Genomic DNA, 25,060 nt, shown 5'->3' on the forward strand with positions numbered 1-25,060 from the left:
GTTTTAAAAAGTCGAAAGGGGGACTAGTGGCCGGTGGCTAACGAGCATGTCAGTGCAGGATATCTTGACAAGGTTAGCACCAGAGTAGGTCGCCAACACATACACACTAGCTGGTAGGCTAAGTCAGCACAAGACAAGAAAGCCCAGCATCATCCAATATATTAAGGGATAGGTAGGGGAGCCCTGCCACACAGCCTCGGAGGGCGAATTGCGCACTCCAACCCACAGGTCAAAGGCTGTTGGTGACAGACTGACTGTACACATAAGTCACACAGTGTTTAGTTTACCCTACCGGGACCTGGCCGAAAGACAGGAGCAGTGGACAAGATAAACTATATATACAAAAGTATGTGGACACCCCATCAAATTAGTGGATTCGGCTATTTCAGTGTAGCATGTAAAAATAATCTGTCCTCCGTTGCAACACTCACTACCGAGTTCCAAACTGCTTCTGGAAGCTACGTCAGCACAATAACTGTTAGTCGGGAACTTCATGAAATGGGTTTCCATGGTCGAGCAGCCGCACACAAGCCTAAGATCACCATGCGCAATGCCAAGCGTCGGCTGGAGTGGTGTAACGCTCACTGCCATTTGACTATTGAGCAGTTGAAACGCGTTCTCTGGAGTGATGAATCATGCTTCACCATCTGGCAGTCCGATGGATGAATCTGGGATTGGCGGATGGCAGGAGAACGCTACCTGCCCCAATGCATAGTGCCAACTGTAAAGTTTGGTGAAGGAGGAATAATGGTCTGGGGCTGTTTTTCATGCTTCGGGCTACGCCCCTTAGTTCCAGTGAAGGTAAATCTTAATGCTACAGCATACAATGGCATTCTAGACGTGTCTGTGCAACCAACTTTGTGGCAACAGTTTGGGGAAGGCCTTTTCCTGTTTCAGCATGACAAAGCAAGGTCCATACAGAAATGGTTTGTCGAGATCGGAGTGGAAAAACTTGAATGGCCTGCACAGAGCCATGACCTCAACTCCGTCGAACACCTTTGGGATTAATTGGAACGCTGACTGTGAACCAGGCCTAATCGCCCAACATCAGTGCCCGACCTCACTAATGCTCTTGTGGCTGAATGGAAGCAAGTCCCCGCAGCAATGTTCCAGCATCTAGTGGAAAGCCTTCCCAGAAGAGTGGAGGCTGTTATTTCAGCAAAGGGGGGACCAACTCCATATTAATGCCCATGATTTTGGAATGATGTTCGAGAGCAGGTGTCCACATCCTTTTGGTCATGTAGTGTATCGTTGCAAATAGAAATCGGAGACATGGTCTGACCTAAGGTTTTATATGAACCATGGCACGTCCTCCAACGCTGTCACATATACAACCTGACTTTGCTTTTATTATTACTCAACCTGCGAGGAGCGTGAGGGACATATCCCTCCTTCAAAACTGGGAACTCACAGCTGGGAACCGGAAATCTCCTACTTCCGAGTGTTCAAAACAATTGGGAACTCGGAAAAATTTAGCTCCAACTGGGTAAAATCTATTTTAACAGTCATCCAACTCAAACCTCTTTCCAGAGCAACGACTTTCCGAACTGAAATCACTGACGTCATAATTTGACCTCGTTTTTTTCTGAGTTCGTAGTTGTATAGAACGCGGCAATAATCCATACTTTCAACCACACTGACGGTCTGAAAGGTATGAAACTGTAGAACCGACATGTAAGTTACTTTACGCTCATAAAAAGGATGGAAGCATGATTACCGAGCAACATCAGAGCATGTGTGCAGCGTGTCACAAAGCCGAAACCTCGTGATTTGGCAAAGAGTTAGAGAAAGGCTTTCTTTGATTTGGACTAAACAATTTGGGCTTTTATTTTGAAGGTTTCCTCATTACTATACAAAGTGGCGTCATCATTTGTGCTGCTGGCATAGCAATACTAGTGATGGATCATGGTCTCTCCTGGTGTTTTTGGAATGAGTTTGTCATTTTCTAGCTAGCTAGGTACCTCCAAATTATATGATGTCGTGTGATATCTCCGTAGCTAATGTTACTAGGATGTTCCGGTTGATTGTGTGAATGATGTCGCGTCAGAGGAGAGATCTCGAGGGGAGATCTTCTGCATGAATCTCGCCGTAGCTGCAGCTAGCTTGCACTTCGTTGGACCAAGAACAATGTGGCCTGCTGTTTCTGGAAAACGATCGGAACTGCGGGACTAAACCAAACACAGGTGACGTTAATCTGTTTTTGTTTTACATTATGTTATTTTCCGGCTGTTGACAACCAGTGTTCCATAACATTTAGCTAACTATAGTTTCCTAGGCTGCTTGGCTGCTGCTTTGTTCCGCAATAACATGGCTGGCGCCGCTAGCAGAACACTGATGATCTACTACAGTTTGTAAATGTAGTTCACTTGGTATGAGTTGTCAAGGTGATTTCATTTAAATTGATTTCAACTGTTTGATCTATTACAACTATGTAAGACAATTAGCTACTTAACACCAGCTGTCAGTTTAGGGTGATTTTCCCGTGTGGTTCAGTTGGTAGAGCATGACGCTTGCAACGCCAGGGTTGTGGGTTCGATTCACACGGGGGACCAGTATGAAACATTTATGCACTCACTACTGTAAGTGACTGGATAAGATGTAATGTAAAATGCAATCATCTCTATTTGCCTCCCATTTTGTGTAGACATGGCTTCCGAGCTCCAGGTGTTCTCCTCTCCCTCAATCTCCTCCAGTGCCTACACTCGCTCCAAGAAACTGAAGGTAGAGAACAGTGTGTGGGATGTGAGCAGCCAAGTGGGAGACAACAACAACAACAGTTACTACCAGCAGCAGGGCCCCAGCCAGGGCAATGGAAACACATCCTCCCCCTCTGCATCAAGTTTCAACCCAGCATACCACTCCTCCAACTCCAACCAGGGGTATCCATCAACGGGGGCAGGCTCCCGGGAGCAGACGGTCGTACGGGCGGCAGACAGCACCGGCAGCGTCCGAGGACCACCTTCCTCTTCATCTTCATCCTCTTCCACCAGTTGCCTTGTCAAAGATGCCGCATCATCCTCCCAGCCAGGCGACCTATACCAAAATCAGTACGGTAACAGCCTGAAGAGGAAGAGTGAGGAGGTGGACAGCAGTGACAGTGTTCAGATCCTGGAGGAGCTCTCGGCCCCTGTGCTCTCCAACCGCACCGCTGCTGGCGGGGGGACCACCACAGCCCAGTCCATAGCACATTCCACCTCCACCACTAAGAGTAGTAACTCCCACAGTGAGGGGGACTACCAGCTAGTGCAGCATGAGATCTTGTGCTCTGTTTCCAACAGTTATGAGGTGCTGGAGTTCCTAGGGAGAGGTACATTTGGTCAGGTGGCTAAATGCTGGAAGCGTGGCACTAATGAGATTGTGGCCATCAAGATCTTGAAGAATCATCCCTCATATGTCCGGCAAGGTCAAATTGAGGTTAGTGTTGTATCACTAAGCAAAAGTGACTTTCTTGTAAGCTTTAACCAAAACATTTTGTAAAAGTTTGGGAGGAGAAAGAATAATTAGAAATATAATTTAACACATCTGCCCTTCTCCACTCGCCAGGTGAGTATCCTGAGCAGACTGAGCACAGAGAATGCTGACGAGTTCAACTTTGTGCGTTCCTACGAGTGTTTCCAACACAAGAACCACACCTGCCTGGTGTTTGAGATGCTGGAGCAGAACCTCTATGACTTCCTGAAGCACAGCAAGTTCAGCCCGCTGCTACTCAAGTCCATTCGGCCTGTGCTGCAGCAGGTACGATACAGTCCATTATATGCTTTATTATCCATATGGGGAAAATTGTCTTGAACACTTTTTCAGTACTGCTGTTGACTGTATGCAAAATAACACAATACATTTTGCATTACCCACTTGACACATACATTGATACATATATTGCACGTTACCCATATCATACACATATCATACAGCCACATACATAATATATACACTCTCCTATGTATTTATTTGGACAGTGAAGCTTTACATTTTAATTTGGCTCTATACTCCAGTATTTTGGATTTTAGATTGAGCGTTTTTATAGGAGGCTACTGTACAGAATGTTACCCCCTTTTTTTTTCTCCATACCTGTTTTACTGTTTAAAAATGAATGTACTTTAGTTATCTAGTCCCCCCATTTGAAGGTGTCATAAGTATTTGGACAAATTCACTTGAAATGTATCAAATGTTGTCAAAAGTTTCGTATTTGGGCCTCCCAAGTGGCGAATTGCAGTGCTTAAGGCATCACTACAGCCAGTTGTACGGTGTTTCCTCCAACACATTGTTGCGGCAGGCTTCTAGGTTAAGCGAGCAGTGTGTCAAGGAGTGCAGCTTGGCAGGTTTGTGTTTCGGAGGACAATGGCTCTCGACTTTCGCCTCTCCTGTGTCCGTACGGGAGTTACTGCGATGGGACAAGACTGTAGCTTCCAATTTCCTATCATAAAAAAATAAAAAAAAGTTTAGTATTTGTATTTTATAGTACGCAATGACTACATCAAGCATGTGATGCTTGGATGCATTTGCAATTTATTCAGGATTATCCATAATCATGGTAGCATCCACATTAATGTAGAAGTGTTCAGAAATATATATTGTATTCTTATTTAAAGTAGAAGTGACTCCGAAATGACACAATTAATTATATATTATTCATTTCTATTGGGCACAAAATAATCTGAAACAAACTTTTAAAAGTATCCAGAAAGTTTGTAGAGTCACAAGCTTGATGTAGATTGCGAGATTGGAATATGGGACCAAATTGTATTTGTCACATGCATCGAATACAACCGGTGTAGGCCTTACAGTGAAATGCTTACAAGCCCTTAACCAACAATGCAGTTTTAAGATAGATAGATAGATAGATATTATATCTCATTTTTTAAAAATATCTTAAAACTGCATTGTTGGTTAAGGCCTTTTGTTTTATATATATATATATATATATATATATATTATAGATAGTGTGGTCTATAGCTTATCATGAGATACTTTACCTCAGGCGAGCAAAACCTAGAGACTTCCTTATTAATATTAGATTTTCTCCACCATCTGTTATTTACAAATAGACACAGACCGCCACCCCTTGTCTTTAAAAGAAAAATAAATAAAAATTTAAGGGGTGGATCAGCTTAATATTGCGGAAAGATTGTTGCTTCCATCACTGTAATTGTCTGCATCATTTCCAATCCCCCATATGTATTTTTTTGGTAACTATATATATCCATATACATAAACGTATGCCTACATATACATACACATACTTATATAGACATACATACTTTTTAAGAATATACCTTTATTATTCCCTGCAAACCCCCCCCCCTTCCCCCAATTGGAGTAAACTAATAAACACTTAGGCTTCTACCTTCAGTTTATACATCTTATACACATTTCACAGACACAATCTATTTTAGAATAGTTATATTTTGTTTGTTTTTAGTCCTTGCTCTATTTCTGATGTCCATCCAGTTTGATTTCTATTTGTAACTGTGCTATTTCACAAAATTTCGGAACCTATATACATTTTATAGACCCCGTATGTTTTACATTGTTTATCTTGTTATTAGTCCCACCCTTCAGGTCCATTCAACCCCTATTTGCCATATATTTTTCAACTGTGCTGTGATGCTTCACAAAAGTACTGAACCTTTCTATTCTCATAGCTTCTACAGATTGTACATCTTAAAAATAAACATTTTTGCTAAAATAATTATTATATTATTGATTGATTGACTATGGCTTTTCAAATCACCCTTGTCTTACCGGAGGCAGCTGTTCTATCTTGCAGATGGACCCAAAACCCAGCCAGCTGTATGTTATCCATGTCGTCGTTCAGCCACGACTCAGTGAAACCTAAGTTATTACAATTTTTTAATGTCCCGTTGGTAGGATATCCTTGATCGGAGCTCATCCATTTTGTTATCCAATGATTGCACCTTGGCTAATACGACTGATGCTAGAGGGGGTTTACTCACTTGCCTACGAATTCTCAGAAGGCAGCCCGATCCCTCCCCCCTTTTCTCCGTCTTTTCTTCACAAAAATGATGGCGATTTGGGCCCGTTCCCGAGAAACAGTATATCCTTCGCGTCGGACTCGTTAAAGAAAAAATCTTTGTCCATTTCAAAGTGAGTAATCACTGTTCTGATGTCCAGAAGTTATTTTCGGTCATAAGTGACGGTAGCAGCAACATTATGTACAAAATAAGTTACAAACAACGTGAAAAAATTCACAAAATAGCACAGTTGGTTAGGAGCACATAAAACGGCAGCCATCCCCTCCGGCGCCATTCTTACACACGGGACTGCAGGTATATAATGAGGCCAACCCAAGAACAGTTCAGCAATGACTAGATATATAAATTGCATTCATTTCTAAAAGTTAAACAGATATGTATGAAAATACCCTAAAATAAAAGGTGTCATTCTGTACTGTCGCCTCCTATAAAACATTTTGTCTCAAATCCAAGATGCTGGAGTATAGAGCCAAATAAAAGGTTTTAGCTTCACTGTCTGAATATTTATTTTTATTTAACCTTTATTTTACTAGACAAGTCAGTTAAGAACAAATTCTTATTTACAATGACGGCCTACCCTGGCCAAACCCGGACGACGTTGGACCAATTGGGCGCCGCCCTATGGGAGTCCCAATCACGGCCGGATGTCATGCAGCCTGGAATAAATACGTAGGGAGTGTATATTTTTTCCTCTCTTGTGTGTCATCAGGTGGCCACGGCCCTGATGAAGCTGAAGAGCCTAGGTCTGATCCATGCTGACCTGAAGCCAGAGAACATCATGCTTGTAGATCCTCTCAGACAGCCCTACAGGGTCAAGGTCATCGACTTTGGCTCTGCCAGCCACGTCTCCAAGGCTGTGTGTTCCACCTACCTGCAGTCCCGCTACTACCGGTGAGTGTCTGACTGTCTCATGGGAGGCACAAGCATAGAAATAGAATTACTAGAACAGGCAAAGCCCATCAGACCACTGCAATTTACTTAAATGGGGATACTAGTTTTAGTAATTATATTTCTATGGGCACAATCTGAGTTCCCAGTAGCCATGGAGGATGTATTGCAGGCTCAATGTACAACTATGGACATGTCCAATGGTTTGTGTGTGTTATTACAGGGCGCCAGAGATCATCCTGGGCCTTCCCTTCTGTGAAGCGATCGACATGTGGTCTCTGGGCTGTGTCATTGCTGAGCTGTTCTTGGGTTGGCCTCTTTATCCCGGTGCCTCAGAGTATGGTCAGGTCAGCAGCAATTATTCTACTGTCAGTGAGACAATACACTATCATCCATCGTTGACATTTATTTGTTTCTTTCATTTTGTAGTTATACAGTATTGTATTTTATCTAGCATTTTATACATTTTATACATCTAGCATTATGAGCGCTGCTTTTTTAATACAATCTCTGATTTGCATTTCCCTTGGTTGCATCAGATCCGGTACATTTCCCAGACCCAGGGCCTGCCTGCTGAGTACCTCCTGAGTGCAGGCACTAAGACCAGCCGCTTTTTCAACAGAGGCCCTGACTCCAGTTACCCCCTCTGGAGGCTCAAGGTACAGTATGTGGCAACAGAACATCTCAGGGTTGTTGATATGTACATATTTTGTTCATGAGTGTAGCTAGGTCTATATGATACAGTACTTTTGGTAGCATTTTATTACTAGTTGTAACTAGTTTCCAACTTATTACCATATTATTACTCCCTTATTCCGTGCAGTAATGTATAGTGCTACTGTACATAATAGTTTTCTGCTGTATTTTGTTTTTGTCTGTAGACACCTTCAGAGCATGAGGCAGAGCTGGGGATAAAGTCAAAGGAGGCGAGGAAATACATTTTCAACTGTTTGGATGACATGATGCAGGTGAGGGTGAGCAGGTTACCATTCATTCTATTAAATAGCTCACTCCTGTCATTGATGTCTTAATGTTTTTGTATTATGCTAATAAATTGCTTTGTTTCATGTCATAAATGTATTTGATTTCTTCAGAGGAGACTTAATGTTTAAATTTGAGTCATTTAGCAGACATTCTTAGCCAGAGAAGGCAACTTTCTGTGTTTTGTTGCAGGTGAACATGACTAGTTTGGTGGGGACTGACGTCCTGGCAGAGAAGGCTGACCGGAGGGAGTTTATTGATCTGCTAAAGAAAATGCTGACGCTGGACGCAGACAAACGCATCACCCCCATGAAGACCCTCAACCACCCCTTCGTCACCATGACACACCTGCTGCACTTCCCTCACAGCTCACAGTAAGTAGAGTCAGGACTATGGCTGTTGCGGTGACCATATTACCGCCACACGAGTCATGAGTCATGCAGGCAGTCAAATTCTGGTATTCAGCACTCTATTGTCCCTCTAATCACTCTGACTTCAATGCAAATGTATTCGAAAATTGAATCAAACACTTAATGAGAGCCCATGAGCTCATGTGCAACATTTCTATAGGCTATGCAATTGCGGTAGAAAACCGAGTGATGGCAGCTAATAAAAAGAGGAGGATCCCTTTCTATTGGCTAGGCCTACTATATTTATTTCTCAACTTTCCTTATATTAAGCACATTGCTTATTTACAACAGGAGTATAGGCTACCTGGCTGGCATGAAAATAGACCACGGGGAAAATCGACCTCCATTCGCTATGTAAGTGCATAGATTACATGTATTTTTCCCACGCTGCCCCTGTTTTGATACAGGTGCATGATAATGGTCCATTCTAAATCAAAACAAATGTCACACGTATATGTAAAGACTAGATAACAAAAATAAATAAAGTTTGATGGGTGACAATATTAGCCTAACACTTGTGAATTCTATATTATCATTTGTGAATGATGCCCAGCATAAGAAACAATGTCTTTTTTTTGGCAACTTGTTCGAATTATAGTTGCACACCTTATGTAGCCTAGCCCATGGGCCTATATGTTTTAATAAGGTTTGTATCACAACTAAAATGAGGGCTTGGGTGGAAAAAGTATGTGAACCCTTGGATTTAATAACTGGTTGACCCTCCTTTGGCAGCAATAACCTCAACCAAACGTTTTCTGGAATTGTGGATCAGACCTGCAAAATGGTCAGGAGGCATTTTGGACCATTCCTCTTTACAAAACTGTTTCAGTTCAGCAATATTCTTCGGCTGTCTGGTGTGAACCGCTCTCTTGAGGTCATGCCACAGCATCTCAATCGGGTTGAGGTCAGGACTCTGACTGGGCCACTCCAGAAGGTGTATTCTCTTCTGTTGAAGCCATTCTGTTGTTGATTTACTTCTGTGTTTTGGATCGTTGTCCTGTTGCATCACCCAACTTCAGTTGAGCTTCAATTGGCGGACAGATAGCCTAACATTCTTCTGAAAAATGTCTTGATAAACTTGAGTTCATTTTTCCGGCAATGATAGCAAGCTGTCAAGGCCCTGAGGCAGCAAAGCAGCCCCAAACCATGATGCTGCCTCCACCATACTTTACATTTGGGATGAGATTTTGATGTTCCTGTGCTGTGCCTTTTTTTCCTCCACACACAGTGTTGTGTGATCCTTCCAAACAACTCAACTGTAGTTTAATCTGTCCACTGAATATTTTGCCAGTAGCGCTGTGGAACATCCAGGTGCACTTTTGCAAACTTCAAACGTGCAGCAATGTTTTTTTTTGGACAGCAGTGGCTTCTTCCGTGATGTCCTCCCATGAACACCATTCTTGTTTAGTGTTTTACGTATCGTAGACTCGTCAACACCGATGTTAGCATGTTCCAGAGATTTCTGTAAGTCTTTAGCTGACACTCTAGGATTCTTCTTAACCTCACTGAGGATTCTGCACTGTGCTCTTGCAGTCATCATTGCAGGACGGCCACTCCTAGGGAGAGTAGCAACAGTGCTGAACTTTCTCCATTTATAGAAAATTGGTCTTACTGTGGACTGATGAACATCAATGCTTTTCGAGGTACTTGTGTAACCCTTTCCAGCTTTATGCAAGTCAACATTTGGTAATCTTAAGTCTTCTATCCCTTTTGTTCGAGGCATGGTTCATATTAGGCAATGCTTCTTGTGAATAGCAAACTCATATTTTGTGAGTGTTTTTTTTTATAGGGCAAGGCAGCTCTAACCAACATCTGCAATCTCATCTCATTGATTGGACTCCAGGTTAGCTGACTCCAATTAGCTTTCCGAGAAGTCATTAGCCTAGGGGTTCACATCATTTTTCCAACCTACACTGTGAATGTTTAAATTATGTATTCAATATAGACAATAATTTTTAATTTTTTTGCGATCAGATCAAGATCAGATCAAATTTGATGACCAATTTATGCAGAAATCCAGGTAATTCCAAAGGGTTCACATACTTTTTCTTGCCACTGTATATGCTTTGCGTCATATACAGTGTCTACTGGTATCATTTTCAATTGAGAACATATATGTATAAAACATTAAGAACAGTCTCAATTCGTCGGGGCATGGACTCTACGAGGTGTCAAAGCATTGGACAGGGATGCTGGCCCATGTTGACTCCAATGCTTCCAACAGTTGTCAAGTTGGCTGGATGTCCTTTGGGTGGTGGACCATTCTTGATACACACAGGAAACTGTTGAGCGTGAAAAACCCAGCAGCATTGCAATTCTTGAAGCAAACCGTTGCGCCTGGCACCTACTACCATGCCCCATTCAAAGGCACTTAAATATTTTGTCTTGCCCATTCACCCTCTGAATGGCACACATACACAGTCCATGTCTCAATCGTCTCCAGGCTTAAAAATCTTTCTTTAACCTGTCTCCTCCCCTTAATCTACACTGATTTGAAGTGGATTTAACAAGTGACATTAATAAGGGATTATAGGCTGACAAGTTGAAGGCTATGTCATGGAAAGAGCAGATGTCGTTAATGTTTTGTACACTTCGTGTATAGCTCAACATGTAAACAATGTGTGAGTTTAGCTATTCTCTGCTTTAGATGACAGAAGTCCATAAGGCCAGTAATGCCATCATACTGTAGGCCTCTGGATGCATTGGCGATGCATGCCATTAGATAAGCTCTTCCTGGGGTCCAGCAAAATTAAGGCAGTTTATACAAAAAATGTTTTTAAACTTAACAATACATTCACAGATTTCACAACACACTGTGTGCCCTCAGGCCCCTACTCCACCACTACTACATATCTACAGTACAAAATCCATGTCCATGCATGTGTCTGTACCTATGTTTGTGTTGCTTCATAGTCCCCGCTGTTTCTTATGGTGCCTTTTTATCTTTTTTTTTTAAATCTATTTTTACTGCTTGCATCAGTTACTTGATGTGGAATAGAGTACCATGTAGTCATGGCTCTATGTAGTACTGTGTGCCTCCCATAGTCTGTTCTGTACTTGGGGACTGTGAAGAGACCTCTTGTGGGGTATGCATGGGTGTCCGAGCTGTGCGCCAGTAGTTCAAAGAGACAGCTTGGTGCATTCAACATGTCAATACCTCTCATAAATACAAGAAGTGATGAAGTCAATCTCTCCTCCACTTTGAGCCAGGAGAGATTGACATGCGTATTATTAATATTAGCTCTCTTTGTACATCCAAGCCAATTGCAATGTTCCTAAGTCCCTTTTTGTGGCACTTAACCACACAACTTAACAGTAGTCCAGGTGCAACAAAACTAGGGCCTGTAGGACCTGCCTTGTTGATAGTGCTATTAAGAAGGTAGAGCGGCGCTTTATTATGGGCATATTTCTCCCCATCATAGCTACTGTTGTATCAATGTTTTGACCATGACCGTGTACAATCCAGGGTACTCCAAGCAGTTTAGTCACCTCAACTTGCTACATTTCCACATTATTTAGTTGAGGTTTAGGGTTTAGTAAATGATTTGTCCCAAATACAATGCTTTTAGTTTTAGAAATATTTAGGACTAACTAATTCCTTTCCACCCACTCTGAAACTAACTGCAGCTCTTTAAGTGTTGCAGTCATTTCAGTCGCTGTAGTTGCTGACATGTATAGTGTTGAGTCATCAGCGTACATAGACACACTGACTTTACTCAAAGCCAGTGGCATGTCAGTTGTAAAGATTGAAAGGGCCTAGACAGCTGCCCTGGGGAATTCCTGATTCTACTTGGATTATGTTGGAGAGGCTTCCATTAAAGAACACCCTCTGTGTTCTATTAGACAGGTAACTCTTTATCCACAATATAGCTGGGGGTGTAAAGCCATAACACATACATTTTCCAGGAGCAGACTATGATCGATAATGTCAAAATCCACACGGAAGTCTAACAAAACAGCCCCCACAATCTTTTTATCATGAATTTCTCTCAGCCAGTCATCAGTCATTTGTGTAAGTGCTGTGCTTATTGAATGTCCTTCCCTGTAAGCATGCTTAAAGTTTGTCAATTTGTTTACTGTAAAATAGCATTGCATCTGGTCAAACACCATTTTTTTCCAAAAGTTTACTAAGGGTTGGTTACCAGGCTGATTGGTTGGTTATTTGAGCCAGTAAAGGGGGCTTTACTATTCTTAGGTAGCTGAATGACTTTCTAGTAGGCTTAAATTGAACATATGTCAAATAGGAGTGGCAATATCATCAGCTATTATCCTCAGTAATTTTCCATCCAACCTCTTCCACACTCACTTTACGGAATTCAAAATTACAATGCATGTCTTTCATAATTTGGTCACATTATATACTTGGATGTGTAGTGTCAGCGTTTGTTGCTGGCATGTCATGTTTAAGTTTGCTAATCGTTCCATTATCTGTTGGTTTTGTGATGAATGATTCAATGAATGATGGAGCCGAGTTTGCCTTTTTTCCCAACATTTCATTTAAGGTGCTCCAAAGCTTTTTACTATCATTATTTGTCATTTATCTTTGTTTCAAAGTGTAGTTTCATTAGTTTAGTCACATGATTTCTCAATTTGCAATAAGTTTACCAATTGGTTGTGCAGCCAGACTTATTTGCCATTCCTTTTGCCTCATCCCTCTCAACCATACGCTTTTTCAATTCCTCATCAATCCAAGGGGATTTAACAGTTTTTACAGTCATTTTCTTAACGGGTGCATGATTACTATTATTTGACCATGCTGGTCATTTATGAACATTTGAACATCTTGGCCATGTTTTGTTATAATCTCCACCTGGCACAGCCAGAAGAGGACTGGTCACCCCTCATAGCGTGGTTCCTCTCTAGGTTTCTTCCTAGGTTTTGGCCTTTCTAGGGAGTTTTTCCAAGCCACTGTGCTTCTACACCTGTATTGCTTGCTGTTTGGGGTTTTAGGCTGGGTTTCTGTACAGCACTTTGATATATCAGCTGATGTAAGAAGGGCTATATAAATACATTTGATTATTAGTAAGGAATAAGCAATTTCATAAATGTGTCAAGTGCAGCGTCTGTTTTCTCTTCATTACATACCACGGACCAACATATTCTTTATATCAACAACATAGGAATCACTACAAAACTTATTGTATGACCTCTTATACACTATATTAGGCCCAGCCTTTGGAACTTTGGTTTTCCTAGATATGGCTACTGTTTTGTGATCACTACATTCGATGGCTCTGGATACTGCTTTCAAGCAAATTTCTGCAGCATTAGTAAAGCTGTGATCAATACGTGTTGATGATTTCATTCCTGTGCTGTTTGTAACTACCCTGGTAGGTTGACTGATAACCTGAACCAGGTTGCAGGCACTCATTACAGTTTTAAGCTTTTTCTTGAGTGGGCAGCTTGATGAAAGCCAGTCAATATACCTCTGTTGATATCACGTACATTATCAAGCATTTCACACATGTTATCCAGATACTGACTGTTAGCACATGGTTGTCTATAGCAGCTTCCCACCAGAATGGGCTTTAGGTGAGGCAGATGAACCTGTAGCCATATTACTTCAACACCATTTAACATGAGATCCTCTCTAATCTTTACAGGAATGTGGTTCTGAATATAAACAGCAACACCTCCACCGTTGGCATTTCAATTTTTTCTGTAAATGTTATAACCTTATATTTCTACCGCTGTATCAAAGGTGTTTCTAAGTGGGTTTCAGAGATAGTCCGAATATGAATGTAATTTGTTACTAGCAAATTTATTGATTTTATGAATCTTGTTTCTTAAGCTACATATGTTAACGTGGACTATTTTGAGCACTTTTCTTCTGGGATGCTTACTTGTTTTCATTGCTTTACTGGGAAGCTTACCAGAAGAAGATATGCTCATGTTATTGCAGGGTGAGCTGCACACAGTGGACTTCCTCCTAGGGCACACCGCCTCAGTGCTAACAGTGTAAATAGGGTTCATAGGCACATGATTACTACATACAGGATCAGCAGAGGCCTTCAGGGCAGTTAGAGGGACATGAATTAGGTTACTTACTTTGTGTCTACCAATGCCCCTGGTGTAATGTACATTTGCTGAAGCATTATGACAACTCTGCGTCACAATGGTAGGGATTAGCTGAGCTGGCTTTGAAAGGATCCAGGAACCCTCATTATTTGGGTGGATCCCATCCTCTTTATAAAACGTGTTTTGTTTCCAAAAAGGTATCGAAAGATTGTCAACAAAAGTTAAACCCATTGAGCTGCAATTGTCCCGTAGCCAGCTGTGAAGCGAATGAACGCTTTAGCAGGATTCTATGCCACGATTCAAAGAGGGCACAGGGACAGATATGATGGGTCTTTTGTTAGTGTCTAGCAGAGAGTCAATCAGCTCTTTTTAAAATCCACTTTCAACTGTTCAGAGCTGCCCTTCATAATGTCACTAAAACCCACATGGACTACAATAGTACATTCGGGAGCAGCTTAGTAATGTCATTTACTCGAGCTCCGGGATAGGACATAGTTTTTGCACCAGGAACGGTCACATTTCTTACCATGGAGCTGCTCATACAGTGCATTTGGAAAGTTTTCAGACCCCTTTTTCCACATTGCGTTACGTTACAGCCTTATTCTAAAATGGAATCTGTTTTTTTCCCCTTCATCAATCTACACAAAATATCCCATAAGGTCAAAGCAAAAACAGGTTTTTAGAAAGTTTTGCTAATTTATAAAAATAGAAAATATATAAATATCACATTTACATACGTATTCAGACCCTTTACTTTGTTGAAGCACCTTTAGCAGTGATTACAGCCTCAAGTCTTCTTGGGTATGACGCTACAAGTTTGGCACACCTGTATTTGGGGAGTTTCTCACGTTCTTCTCTGCAGATCCTCTCAAGCTCTGTCAGGTTGGATGGGGAGCGTTGCTGCACAGATATTTTCAGATAATTACAGAGATGTTCGATCGGATTCAAGTCCGGGCTCTGCCTGGGCCACTCAAGGACATTCAGTGACTTGTCCCGAAGCCACTCCTGTGTTGTCTTGGCTGTGTGCTTAGGGTCATTGTCCTGTAGGAAGGGGAACCATCACCCCAGTCTGAGGTCCTGAGTGCTCTGAAGCAGGTTATCAAGGATCTCTCTGTACTTTACGCCGTTCATCTTTCCCTCGATCCTGACTAGTCTCCCAGTCCCTGCCGCTGTAAAACATACACACAGCATGTTGCTGCCACCACCATGCTTCACCGTAGGGATGGTGCCAGGTTTCCTCCAGACGTGATGCTTGGCATTCAGGCCAAAGAGTTCAATCTTGGTTTCATCAGACCAGATAATCTTGTTTCTCATGGTCTGAGAGACCTTTAGGTGCCTTTTGGCAAACTCCAAGTGGGCTTACGTGTGCCTTTTACTGAGGATTTGCTTCCGTCTGGCCACTCTACCATAAAGGCCTGATTGGCAGAGTTCTGCAGAGATGGTTGTCCTTCTGGAAGGTCCTCCCATCTCCACAGAGGAACTCTAGAGCTCTGTCAGTGACCATCGTGTTCTTGGTCACCTCCCTGACCAAGGCCATTCTCCCCCGATTGCTTAGTTTTGCTGGGCGGCCAGCTCTCGGAAGAGTCTTGTTGGTTCCAAACTTCTTTCATTAAAGAATGATGTGTTCTGTGTTCTTGGGGACCTTCAATGCTGCATACATTTTTTGGTACCCTTCCCCATATCTGTGCCTCAACACAATCCTGTCTCGGCGCTCTACGGACAATTTCTGTTTGGTTTCATGGCTTGTTTTTTTGCTCTGACATGCACTGTCAACTGTGGGACCTTACATAGACGGGTCTGTGCCTTTCCAAATTATTTGTAATAAATTTGCGAACATTTTGAAAACCCTGTTTTCGCTTTGTCATTTAGTGTGTGTAGATTGCAGATAATAAAAAATATATTTTAGAATACCAAATTATGATGTGTATTATATTACATGTTGGATCACTAACTTTTATATTATTGTGTAGTTTACCAATAAAATGGTCTGACGGTGATGTGGACATACTCTGTATTCATATCCTGCAAGAAAGAAATGCTCTCATTGAAATGATCTCATTACAATACATTTTTATAGAAAGTTAGCAAAAATAGATAAGATCTTGCTACCGTGGAAAGGAAAATACCTGTCTATTTGTGATTTAACTCTTTAGTCATATCCCAGTTTACCTATTTGCTTATGGCCTTGTCTACACCTAGCGACTTGTTTTTTTAAATTATATTAGCAAAAAAATATTGCCTTTTTATTAGGAACGGCAAGCCAGATTTATATAATGAATATGAATTCGGAGGGCCGAAATGATTAAATATTAAAGTATTAGACCTCTCACTAAAGGCATCAGTCATTCAAAAGTTATACTTAAATCCAAACGTGTTCTCTAGCAGATTAGTAAGAATGCCTCACCCCATGTTCAAGAATGGCCGTTTTCCCTTTATTCAGATTACAACCTCTAACTTTCGGTTATTTGAAAATGAAATAATCTCCAAAATATCACAATTTTAAAACAAGCCATAGGAAGTTGGTTGCAATTTCAGTTTAATCCACCAGAAAAGACAGAACAAATATTACTACAACATATTATGGTTAAACTGAAATGTTTATTTATTTATTTTTTTAAATCAATTAGTGTGTGTATATATTTTTACCCCCTTTTTCGATCTTGTCTCATCGCTGCACCTCCCCAACGGGCTCGGGAGGCGAAGGTCGAGTCATGCATCCTCTGAAACCTGCCAAACCACACTTTATGACCCAGAAGCCAGCCGCACCAATGTGTCGGAGGAAACACCGTTCAACTGACGACCAAGGTCAGGAGTCGCTAGAGCGCGATGAGCCATGGAAATTATTTATACAAAGTTCTTGCAACCAATAGAGTGTTGTGTGTGTATTTTTATTATTATTATTATTAAAGGTTCAGAACATTTCTGAAACAGCACAGTTGAAAAATATATGGCAAATAGAAATCAAAACTGGATGGTGTTCAGAGATAGATGGGAGGGGTTGAGTGGAGCTGAAGGGTGGGACTAAAAAGAACAACATAACTAATGTACAATACTGTGTCCGTAAAATGTTTATTTTTATTTATTTATTTCACCTTTATTTAACCAGGTAGGCAAGTTGAGAACAAGTTCTCATTTACAATTGCGACCTGGCTAAGATAAAGCAAAGCAGTTCGACAACATACAAAAACACAGAGTTACACATGGAGTAAAACAACATACAATCAATGATGCAGTAGAAGAAAAAAAAATGAAAAAAAGAAAATAAAATAAAAAAAATAAGACTATATACAATGTGTGTCTAATAGTGTGTCTAGAAGCCTAAGTGGTGTTGTCCAATAGTTTACTCCAATAATGGAAGGGGTTAGGGGAAGGTAATAAAGGGAAATATATAAAAAGGGGGGGGATTGGAAATGAGGCAGACAATTACATTGATGGAAGCCATAATCTATCTGCAATATTAAAGCTGATCTACCCCTCTTCAAGATATTTTCAGTGGTAGCAAAGCACAGCCAGCAGCCATGTGGACGTCCTGAATGGAGAGAAGGAAAAGTGTTTGTCACCAGAACGTTTTAGAACATGTTGTGACGTTTGACTTTACCTGCGTCATCCACTGTCAATTAATATAAATCGCAGACTGTTGGCAACACTTAAATGGCCACTTGAAACTAGCATAGCAACAACTACCTGGACAGAAAACAGTGACGCACATTACACATAGCTCCCCATCTATGAGCGTGTTGGGGGAGGGTTCTTGAAATGTAACATCCAATCAAAATCTTCCTCTTCCAGCGGACCATTCAAACTGTTTTTGTGATACAAAATTTTCCAGACCTTCAAGGGAGACCTGACAATAACGTGATTTTTGGAGGTATGGCAACGTGAGACTAGGCATAATGTTAGCAGTGTGGTTAAGGTTTCGGTTAGGTTTAAAATCTGATTCTAAGATATACATTTTAGAAGTGGGGGGGTTAAGCCATAATTGTGACTTTCTGGCTGTGGTAACTAATGACAACCTTTAAAATGGCTGTGGGGAAAAAAACAAAAGATTTCAGCCAATAGAAATGTGGGTCCATTTGTGGACAACATTCTAACTTACTCAACCTTTACGATCTATTTGATTTAATATAAAACATTATGGCATAGAGCTCTTACACACAACAGTCCAGGATTAGGACAGCTTTGCAAATCTTGTTTTTCTCTTTTATGATTTTCCGGGCCTCTCCTGTTTACCTTTACTCCTTTAGAGTTACATGTCCCTTTTGATAAATATTATTCTTTTTCAGTGTGAAGTCATGCTTCCAGAACATGGACATATGCAAGCGCAGGGTCAGCGCTTTCGAGAGTGGAAAGAACCTGTTTTCTAGCAACAACAATCCCAGTGCAGCTACAAACCTCACTGTTACATTTAGCAGCCAGCTCAACCAGCACAACCAGGTGAGAAACGAATGCCTTGTATTGTCAGACTTTCTCAGGATGTCCTTTCAACGCGTAAATAAAGTGTGAAATTTGACAACACATTGTGATTTAAATGGTTGGTTATGTCATGTTATCCCCACTGTGTCAGATGGCGTCCACCGGCGGCCAGTCACTGTCAGTGAGCAGCAACGTCCCTCTGCTGAACTACCAGCCAGGCCTGTATCAGCAGGCTACTATCAACATCCCAGGTCTCCCCCAGCAGAGTGTCCCTCTGCAGACCAGACCCACCCAGCTGTGTGGCCAGGCTGAGCCCTTCCAGCAGACTCTCATCGTCTGCCCACCCACCATCCAGGGTGAGCTGAGCAGAGAAGGAACCGTATGGAGCAGGGTCACAATGTTAGAACAATAGTTTGTTTGCCTCTTGTTGCGCTCGTATGAAGACCAAATTCATGTCGCAACTAAGTAAATCTGTTGTAATGTGGGAGACAACTTTCAGTGGGACATGTTGTCGTAACCTTATGTGATCAATTAACACGGGATGATCTGAACTTCATAATTTTGATTCCGCCCAATTGTCTTAAAATAGCTGTAATGTCTGTCTTCTGCTTCTGCAAAGCTGTATATTCATTACATTGCAACTAATCTACCTTCATTTCTTTGTAGGCCTCCAGACGTCCGGTAAACACTCTGGTTTCCCAGTGAGGATGGACAACGCTGTTCCCATGGGGCCCCAGAACCAGTCCACTCAGCCTCTACATCTCCAGCCTGGAATGCTCACACAGGTACAGCAAGACTGACTGCTGCATGACCACCCACCCACAGCCTGACTCCATGTTTGGAATCCTATGAATAACTTGGGTGTATCTCACCAGAGTAAAGACAGGATTCATCACAACGTGTTAAACCTGTTTTAACGTCCTCTCCTTTCTTTGGGAATCAATCTCAGACTCTGGTGAAGGGATGTGGCGATCAGATCTGTCCCCCATGTCTAGTTATCTAACCCCTACACTCGTCCCTCAAACCTCCTCCCCACCAGGCCTCCTGCAATCCTTTGATGGTAGCCACTCTGCACACCCCTGTGGCAGGAATGGCCCCTCTGTATTCGCTGCCCCTGGGCTGTGGGGCTGGAAGGCCTGGCCTGCTGGATCAGAGCTCCACCATGCTGGTAAAGCACCAACACCACTCCTGCTTCCCCGTTGCCCCCGTCTCCCCTGTACCCCTTTCTCCCCCTGACACATTTCAGGGGTGTGCAGAGCATGGGATGCATGTGCTGCTGCTTACTACAGTCTGCGCTTTTGCTTGCAGCGTCTCATCTCTCCCTTTCTCTTCCCTTTCCAAAAAGAAAGCTTTTGCATTATAATACAGTGACAGCTGAAGTTTCCGGAAGTCTTGCTGAAATGTAAATAAATTCAACCAAATGTAAATGTGCCCTTCATCGCTGCAACCTTGGGAACTTGCTGTTGACTGAAATGATTAATGCCGTTGCTTTGGTCCTGGAATCGTGCAGCAGACATGAGAAATGTCAGCTGGAATGCTGCCGCTTGATTATCTGTCATGTTTCTCTTAATAGATTCGTCTGAGTTCCAGGTCTTAAACCAGTCTTTTGAACGGACCTTCTCAGTTCTACAGGACTGCCTTCCAGGACAGGACATGTGTGCTTGGCTTGAGAGCATGAACTGTTTTCTCTTCTGCCAGTTGGAGTTCCCATTTTAATAGTGTTTTGATTTTCATTCCTATTTCTTTCCTCAGCAGTAACTATTGTTTAGGTCATGCTTTGGAAGTCTGGGGAACAGAGACCGGTTATTGGATGTTTATTTTTTTCCAGTGTATCTTTCTCTTCTGAATTTGATCTTGACTCAGTGGGGGTGTGCTGGATGCCTCAGGTGTGACAGGAGCAGACGCCTAATCATGTCTGTCTACAAACTGCATGTGCTCGTCATGCACCTGCATTCTGTGGTGGTCTGACTGTCATACTCACATTTAGTACAGCATTTTTCTATTTCTCTCAAAACAGACTGTTCAACTTGCAATTAATTTCAGTATTAGTTGTTCGAGAAGCAAACCTACAATAACTCTGTGTGTGTGTGTGTGTGTGTGTGTACAGCAGGGCTGGCCAGCAGGGACCCAGCAGATCCTCATCCCATCCACGTGGCAGCAGATGCCAGGCATGGCCCTTCACAACCCCAGCCAGAACCAGACACTGGTCCCTGACTCTCCCATGATAGCCCCTCTCTCTGGTGGAGACCGCTCAGGACAACAGGCCTCACACCGGAGGTGAGTACTGCAGTAGTGTCCCTCTGGGCTCAGTCACTAAGGCCATATTTATTTATTACCTTTATTTAACTAGGCAAGTCAGTTAAGAACAAATACTTATTTTCAATGGTGGCCTAGGAACAGTGGGTTAACTGCCTTGTTCAGGGGCAGAACGACAGATTTTTACCTTGTCAGCTCGGGGATTTGATCTTGCAACCTTTCGGTTACTAGTCCAACGCTCTAACCGCTAGGCCACCCCATATCACTGACCAAACAGCAGAAAGTTAGAGTAATTTCAGAGGAGGCCCTTATTTGATATTTATGCAATGTTTTGGTATCTAGCTTACAGTATGTGGAGACATTAGTTGGTTCAGATAGCTTCCCACTTATGCCAGTGTGTTGTACTGATTCCAATAGGCTAGGGAAGCTAATTCCAACTTGTTGTGATGCCAGGGGTCGTCATGGCAGTCATTACGATGGCATCACACAGCAGGACCTTGCACTGGGGCGTCAAGCACCCACGGCCCCCTCCCAAGCAAGACCCCAGCAGGGGAAAGGGTGTAAGGCTCGACATGCCGACAGTAGGGCCAGGTAACTTTCAAACCCAAAAGACACTTTTATACTGTATTGTTCCCTTCCTCACCATGTATGTAATTTATGTGAATCAGTGAGCGCTTTATGATTGACCACTTTTAAATCTTTACATTTTTTAATTACATTGAAACATCTCAGTATACTTTACATTAAAAAGGAGTGCTGCCCCTTTGCAGGCCTGTATTGTCGTTGGAGCAAGCTGCCTCTGTGGTCTACAACACCCCTGCCTTCAATGGTGATCCAATCGTCATCTCCGATACTCCCAGCCCTGCTGCCAGCATTATCACCATCCACAGTGACACAGAGGACGAAGATGACAGGAAGTTCCCTGCTGCCGGGTGAGGTCACATCCTGTGTATTCTCATGCGTGAATTCATGAGACGCTGCTGTTTTAAGTAGCTGAAACCAGCACTGTGTATGACCCTGGCTTTCAACCCCTTCGGGTATGTGTCTTGTCTCTCAAGGGGTTGGGTTGAAAGCAAAAGATGTATATCTGTTTTCTGAAAATAAAACTCTAAAGTATTCTTTCACTTTTCTGTCACAGCTCTGGTGTTAACCAGCGAGCCAATGTGATTAGCTGTGTGACGGTGCACGACTCGCATGACTCTGACTCGTCGATCAGCAGTCCCCTGAGCCCCAAGCGCCTTGGCACCAACTCCTCCTCGTCCCAGTCCTCCTCCAAGTCCCTTGCCATCATCCTGCCCTCAGTGAAGACTCAGTCTGGGGAGAGCGGGACCCACAAATCAGGTTAGCACACACCTCCAGCCTAGTGTTTCCCCTACCATGGTATAGGTGGGGCGGCCTCTAGCTTTGTTGCTTTGGGAACTTTTGTGTACCACCCTCACAGCATTAAGTATGTGGGATGTTTTTTTTTCTTGTTTTTGTTTCTCAGATCAACATGTTAATGTCTCTGGTAAGTGCAAGAAGGTGACAGCTCAGCAGTCCAGCAGGGCAGGAGGGGCCTCCAGCTCTGATCGCCATCAGAGGGCCGCTACTAGCAGATCTCAACCTCTCAATCTGAGTCAGGTATAAAGCGATATGGTTGACCTCACTTGTCACGTCTTAGGGTTTTTGTTTATCCTCTTCTTATTTCAAGTTAAGTCTCGGAGGCAGAAAGTATCTAAATGCGAGTAGCGTATTATAATGTAGAATTATATTCCTCCCCAGGTACAGCAGTCTGTGATGTCATCATCACAAGACAGAACAGGAGGCAACAGCAGCTCTTTGCGTCGTCAGCCCACCTACCCTCCTCCAGTCTCCTCCCACTCCTACCGCTTGCAAGAGGCTTCCTCCATCTTCACCTCTACCCCTAATCTGTACGCCTACCCTGCCTCTGCCGCCCTGGCCTCTGTCTCTCAGGCCATGGACCAGCTCCACGCCGGGGGCTCTTCTAGACACGCCCGGCCCAGCGGGCCCTACTCCTCCCTGGGGCTCCTTCATGCCCAGGGACAGTACCACCAGCAGCAGCTGGCGGCCCAGCCTTACCCCATCCCCCGGTCCAGCGCAGCGGCCTACCAGCTCAGCCAGAGGAAGCTCAGTCAGTACCCCTACCTGTGAGGAATAGAGGCTGCCATAGAAATAGAATATCCTAGATTCTATTTCTGTGGAAAGAACAGCCATCTAGCCCAGCGGAAGACCAAATGGAGACCAAGACTATAAAGGCGCAGCACTGCACAAGTTTAGCACAGGCACTATGATACTTAAATACCACTGATATTTTTAAATGTGCAATTTAGTAAGGCCTCGTTTAGAATTATTTTAACAGCTTTGTTCGCAATGTCCTGATTTCAAGTGGTTAATATTTTTCATTCCCTGTTAAATGAAATGCGCTTATCTGCAAAAAAAAGTACTTTAAATATTTCTCCTATGTAAAGCCAGTATTTTGCTATCTTTGTTTTTAGAATATTAAGCTTATAAAAGCACTAACTGTGTGTCCTTTGTCGTTATCATGACATTTTATTTCCATGTACTGCCGCTAATCAAATTGTACTAGAATTATAAGACAGTCCCTTTTAATTTATTTTTTATCATTATTTTGAATGTCTACGTATTGCAAATAACGCTGAACAGAGTTTCTCTGTTTCATAAATGTGTTTTCCGCGTCTGTTGTAAAAGAATACAGATAAAATAATGAGTTTGTCGACTAAATGTCACCTTACCTGAAACACTTCCCTACACATGTACACCCCTCTACCTATTTATTTGGTCAGTGAAGCTGAAACTTTTGCTTTGGCTCTATACTCCAGCATTTGAGATCAAATGTTGTATATGAGGCGACAGTACAGAACGTCGCCAGGGTATTTTCATCTTTAACTCTTTAGAAATGGATGCACTTTATATATCTAGTCTCTTCCCCCCCCCATTTAAAGATGTCATAAGTGTATTATGGGGTGGCAGGTAGCCTAGTGGTTCGTGTTGGGCCAGTAACCAAAAGGTTGCTAGATCAAATCCCCGAGCTGACAAGGTTAAATCTGTCGTTCTGCCCCTGAACAAGGCAGTTAACCCACTTTTCCTAGGCCGTCATTGTAAATAAAAATGTGTTCTTAACTGACTTGCCTAGTTAAATAAAGGTTCAAATTACATGTCAAGTTTAGTATTCAGTCCTGTATTTCTAGCACGCAATGATTACATCAACCTTGTATGCATTTGCAGTTTATGTTGTGCCCCCAATAGAAATGAATGGTAAATAATGTATTGTGTTATGTTGTGCCCTCAATAGAAATGAATGGTAAATAATGTATTGTGTTATGTTGTGCCCTCAATAGAAATGAATTGTGTTATGTTGTGCCCCCAATAGAAATGAATGGTAAATAATGTATTGTGTTATGTTGTGCCCCCAATAGAAATGAATGGTAAGTAATGTATTGTGCCATTTGAGTCACTTATTGTAAATAATAGAATGTTTCTGAACACTTCTACATTAATGTGGATGCTACCATGATTAAGGACTGTGAATAATGATAAGTGAAGTTTAGAGGTGTAAAATCATATCCCCCCCAAAAATGCTATTCCTTATTGCTGTTATGGGGGCATTATCTTTGTTCAAATGGGAATACATAAAGTGCTTTCATTTCTAAACGGAAGAACATGTATGAATATACTCTCAAATAAAAGGTGACAATGTCGCCTGATAAACATGAGAACAAAGCCATAAAGGTTTCAGCTTCACTGTCCATATAAAGATGTGGAGGAGTGCATTTTCTCCAGCATGTCACCCAAGCGCTTTAACACGTGATTCCACACACCAATCACGTGTTCATCTCATCACCACTTTAGGCCCCTGTAACCTGGTTAAGCTAACTCTTGGACTGAAAAGTATGTTCAATGGAGAATGCATCCACGTCCAGGAAACCAGCCACTATGTGTTTAAGTAATTCTTAAGGATCCGTTTAGTAGGCTGCCTAGGCCTTATAAGTCAATAGTGTTGTTGATAGTTAGGATCTTGTCATGTGGAATGATGGTGTATGTGAACTTGTTAATGTGCAAAGTAGAAATTCGATTGGGTAT

At 42.3% G+C, this 25,060-nt stretch overlaps 1 protein-coding gene across 7 annotated transcripts; it reads left to right on the forward strand.

Moving 5' to 3' along the window:
- The first annotated feature begins 1,629 nt into the window (after positions 1 to 1,629).
- On the forward strand, positions 1,630 to 23,696 carry hipk1a (homeodomain interacting protein kinase 1a). Of its 7 annotated transcripts, none has more exons than XM_014136089.2 (18): positions 1,630 to 2,183; positions 2,645 to 3,414; positions 3,544 to 3,735; positions 6,703 to 6,884; positions 7,105 to 7,228; positions 7,421 to 7,540; positions 7,763 to 7,855; positions 8,055 to 8,236; positions 18,574 to 18,724; positions 18,855 to 19,059; positions 19,370 to 19,488; positions 19,743 to 19,871; positions 20,814 to 20,980; positions 21,413 to 21,550; positions 21,730 to 21,891; positions 22,098 to 22,300; positions 22,446 to 22,579; positions 22,721 to 23,696. In XM_014136089.2, the coding sequence occupies exons 2-18, from the start codon at positions 2,647 to 2,649 to the stop codon at positions 23,108 to 23,110; spliced, it is 3,459 nt and encodes a 1,152-aa protein (XP_013991564.1). In that variant the 5' UTR covers positions 1,630 to 2,183; positions 2,645 to 2,646; the 3' UTR covers positions 23,111 to 23,696. The 7 variants fall into 7 exon arrangements, with proteins under 7 accessions (XP_013991564.1, XP_013991567.1, XP_013991563.1 ...); XM_014136088.2 differs by having other exon boundaries at positions 1,631 to 2,183; positions 20,811 to 20,980; XM_045693256.1 differs by having other exon boundaries at positions 1,631 to 2,183; positions 7,763 to 7,849.
- The last annotated feature ends 1,364 nt before the right edge of the window (positions 23,697 to 25,060 follow it).

This window comes from Salmo salar, chromosome ssa13 (genome assembly GCF_905237065.1).
Source record: "Salmo salar chromosome ssa13, Ssal_v3.1, whole genome shotgun sequence".
In the NCBI taxonomy this organism is placed as follows: Eukaryota; Metazoa; Chordata; class Actinopteri; order Salmoniformes; family Salmonidae; genus Salmo; species Salmo salar.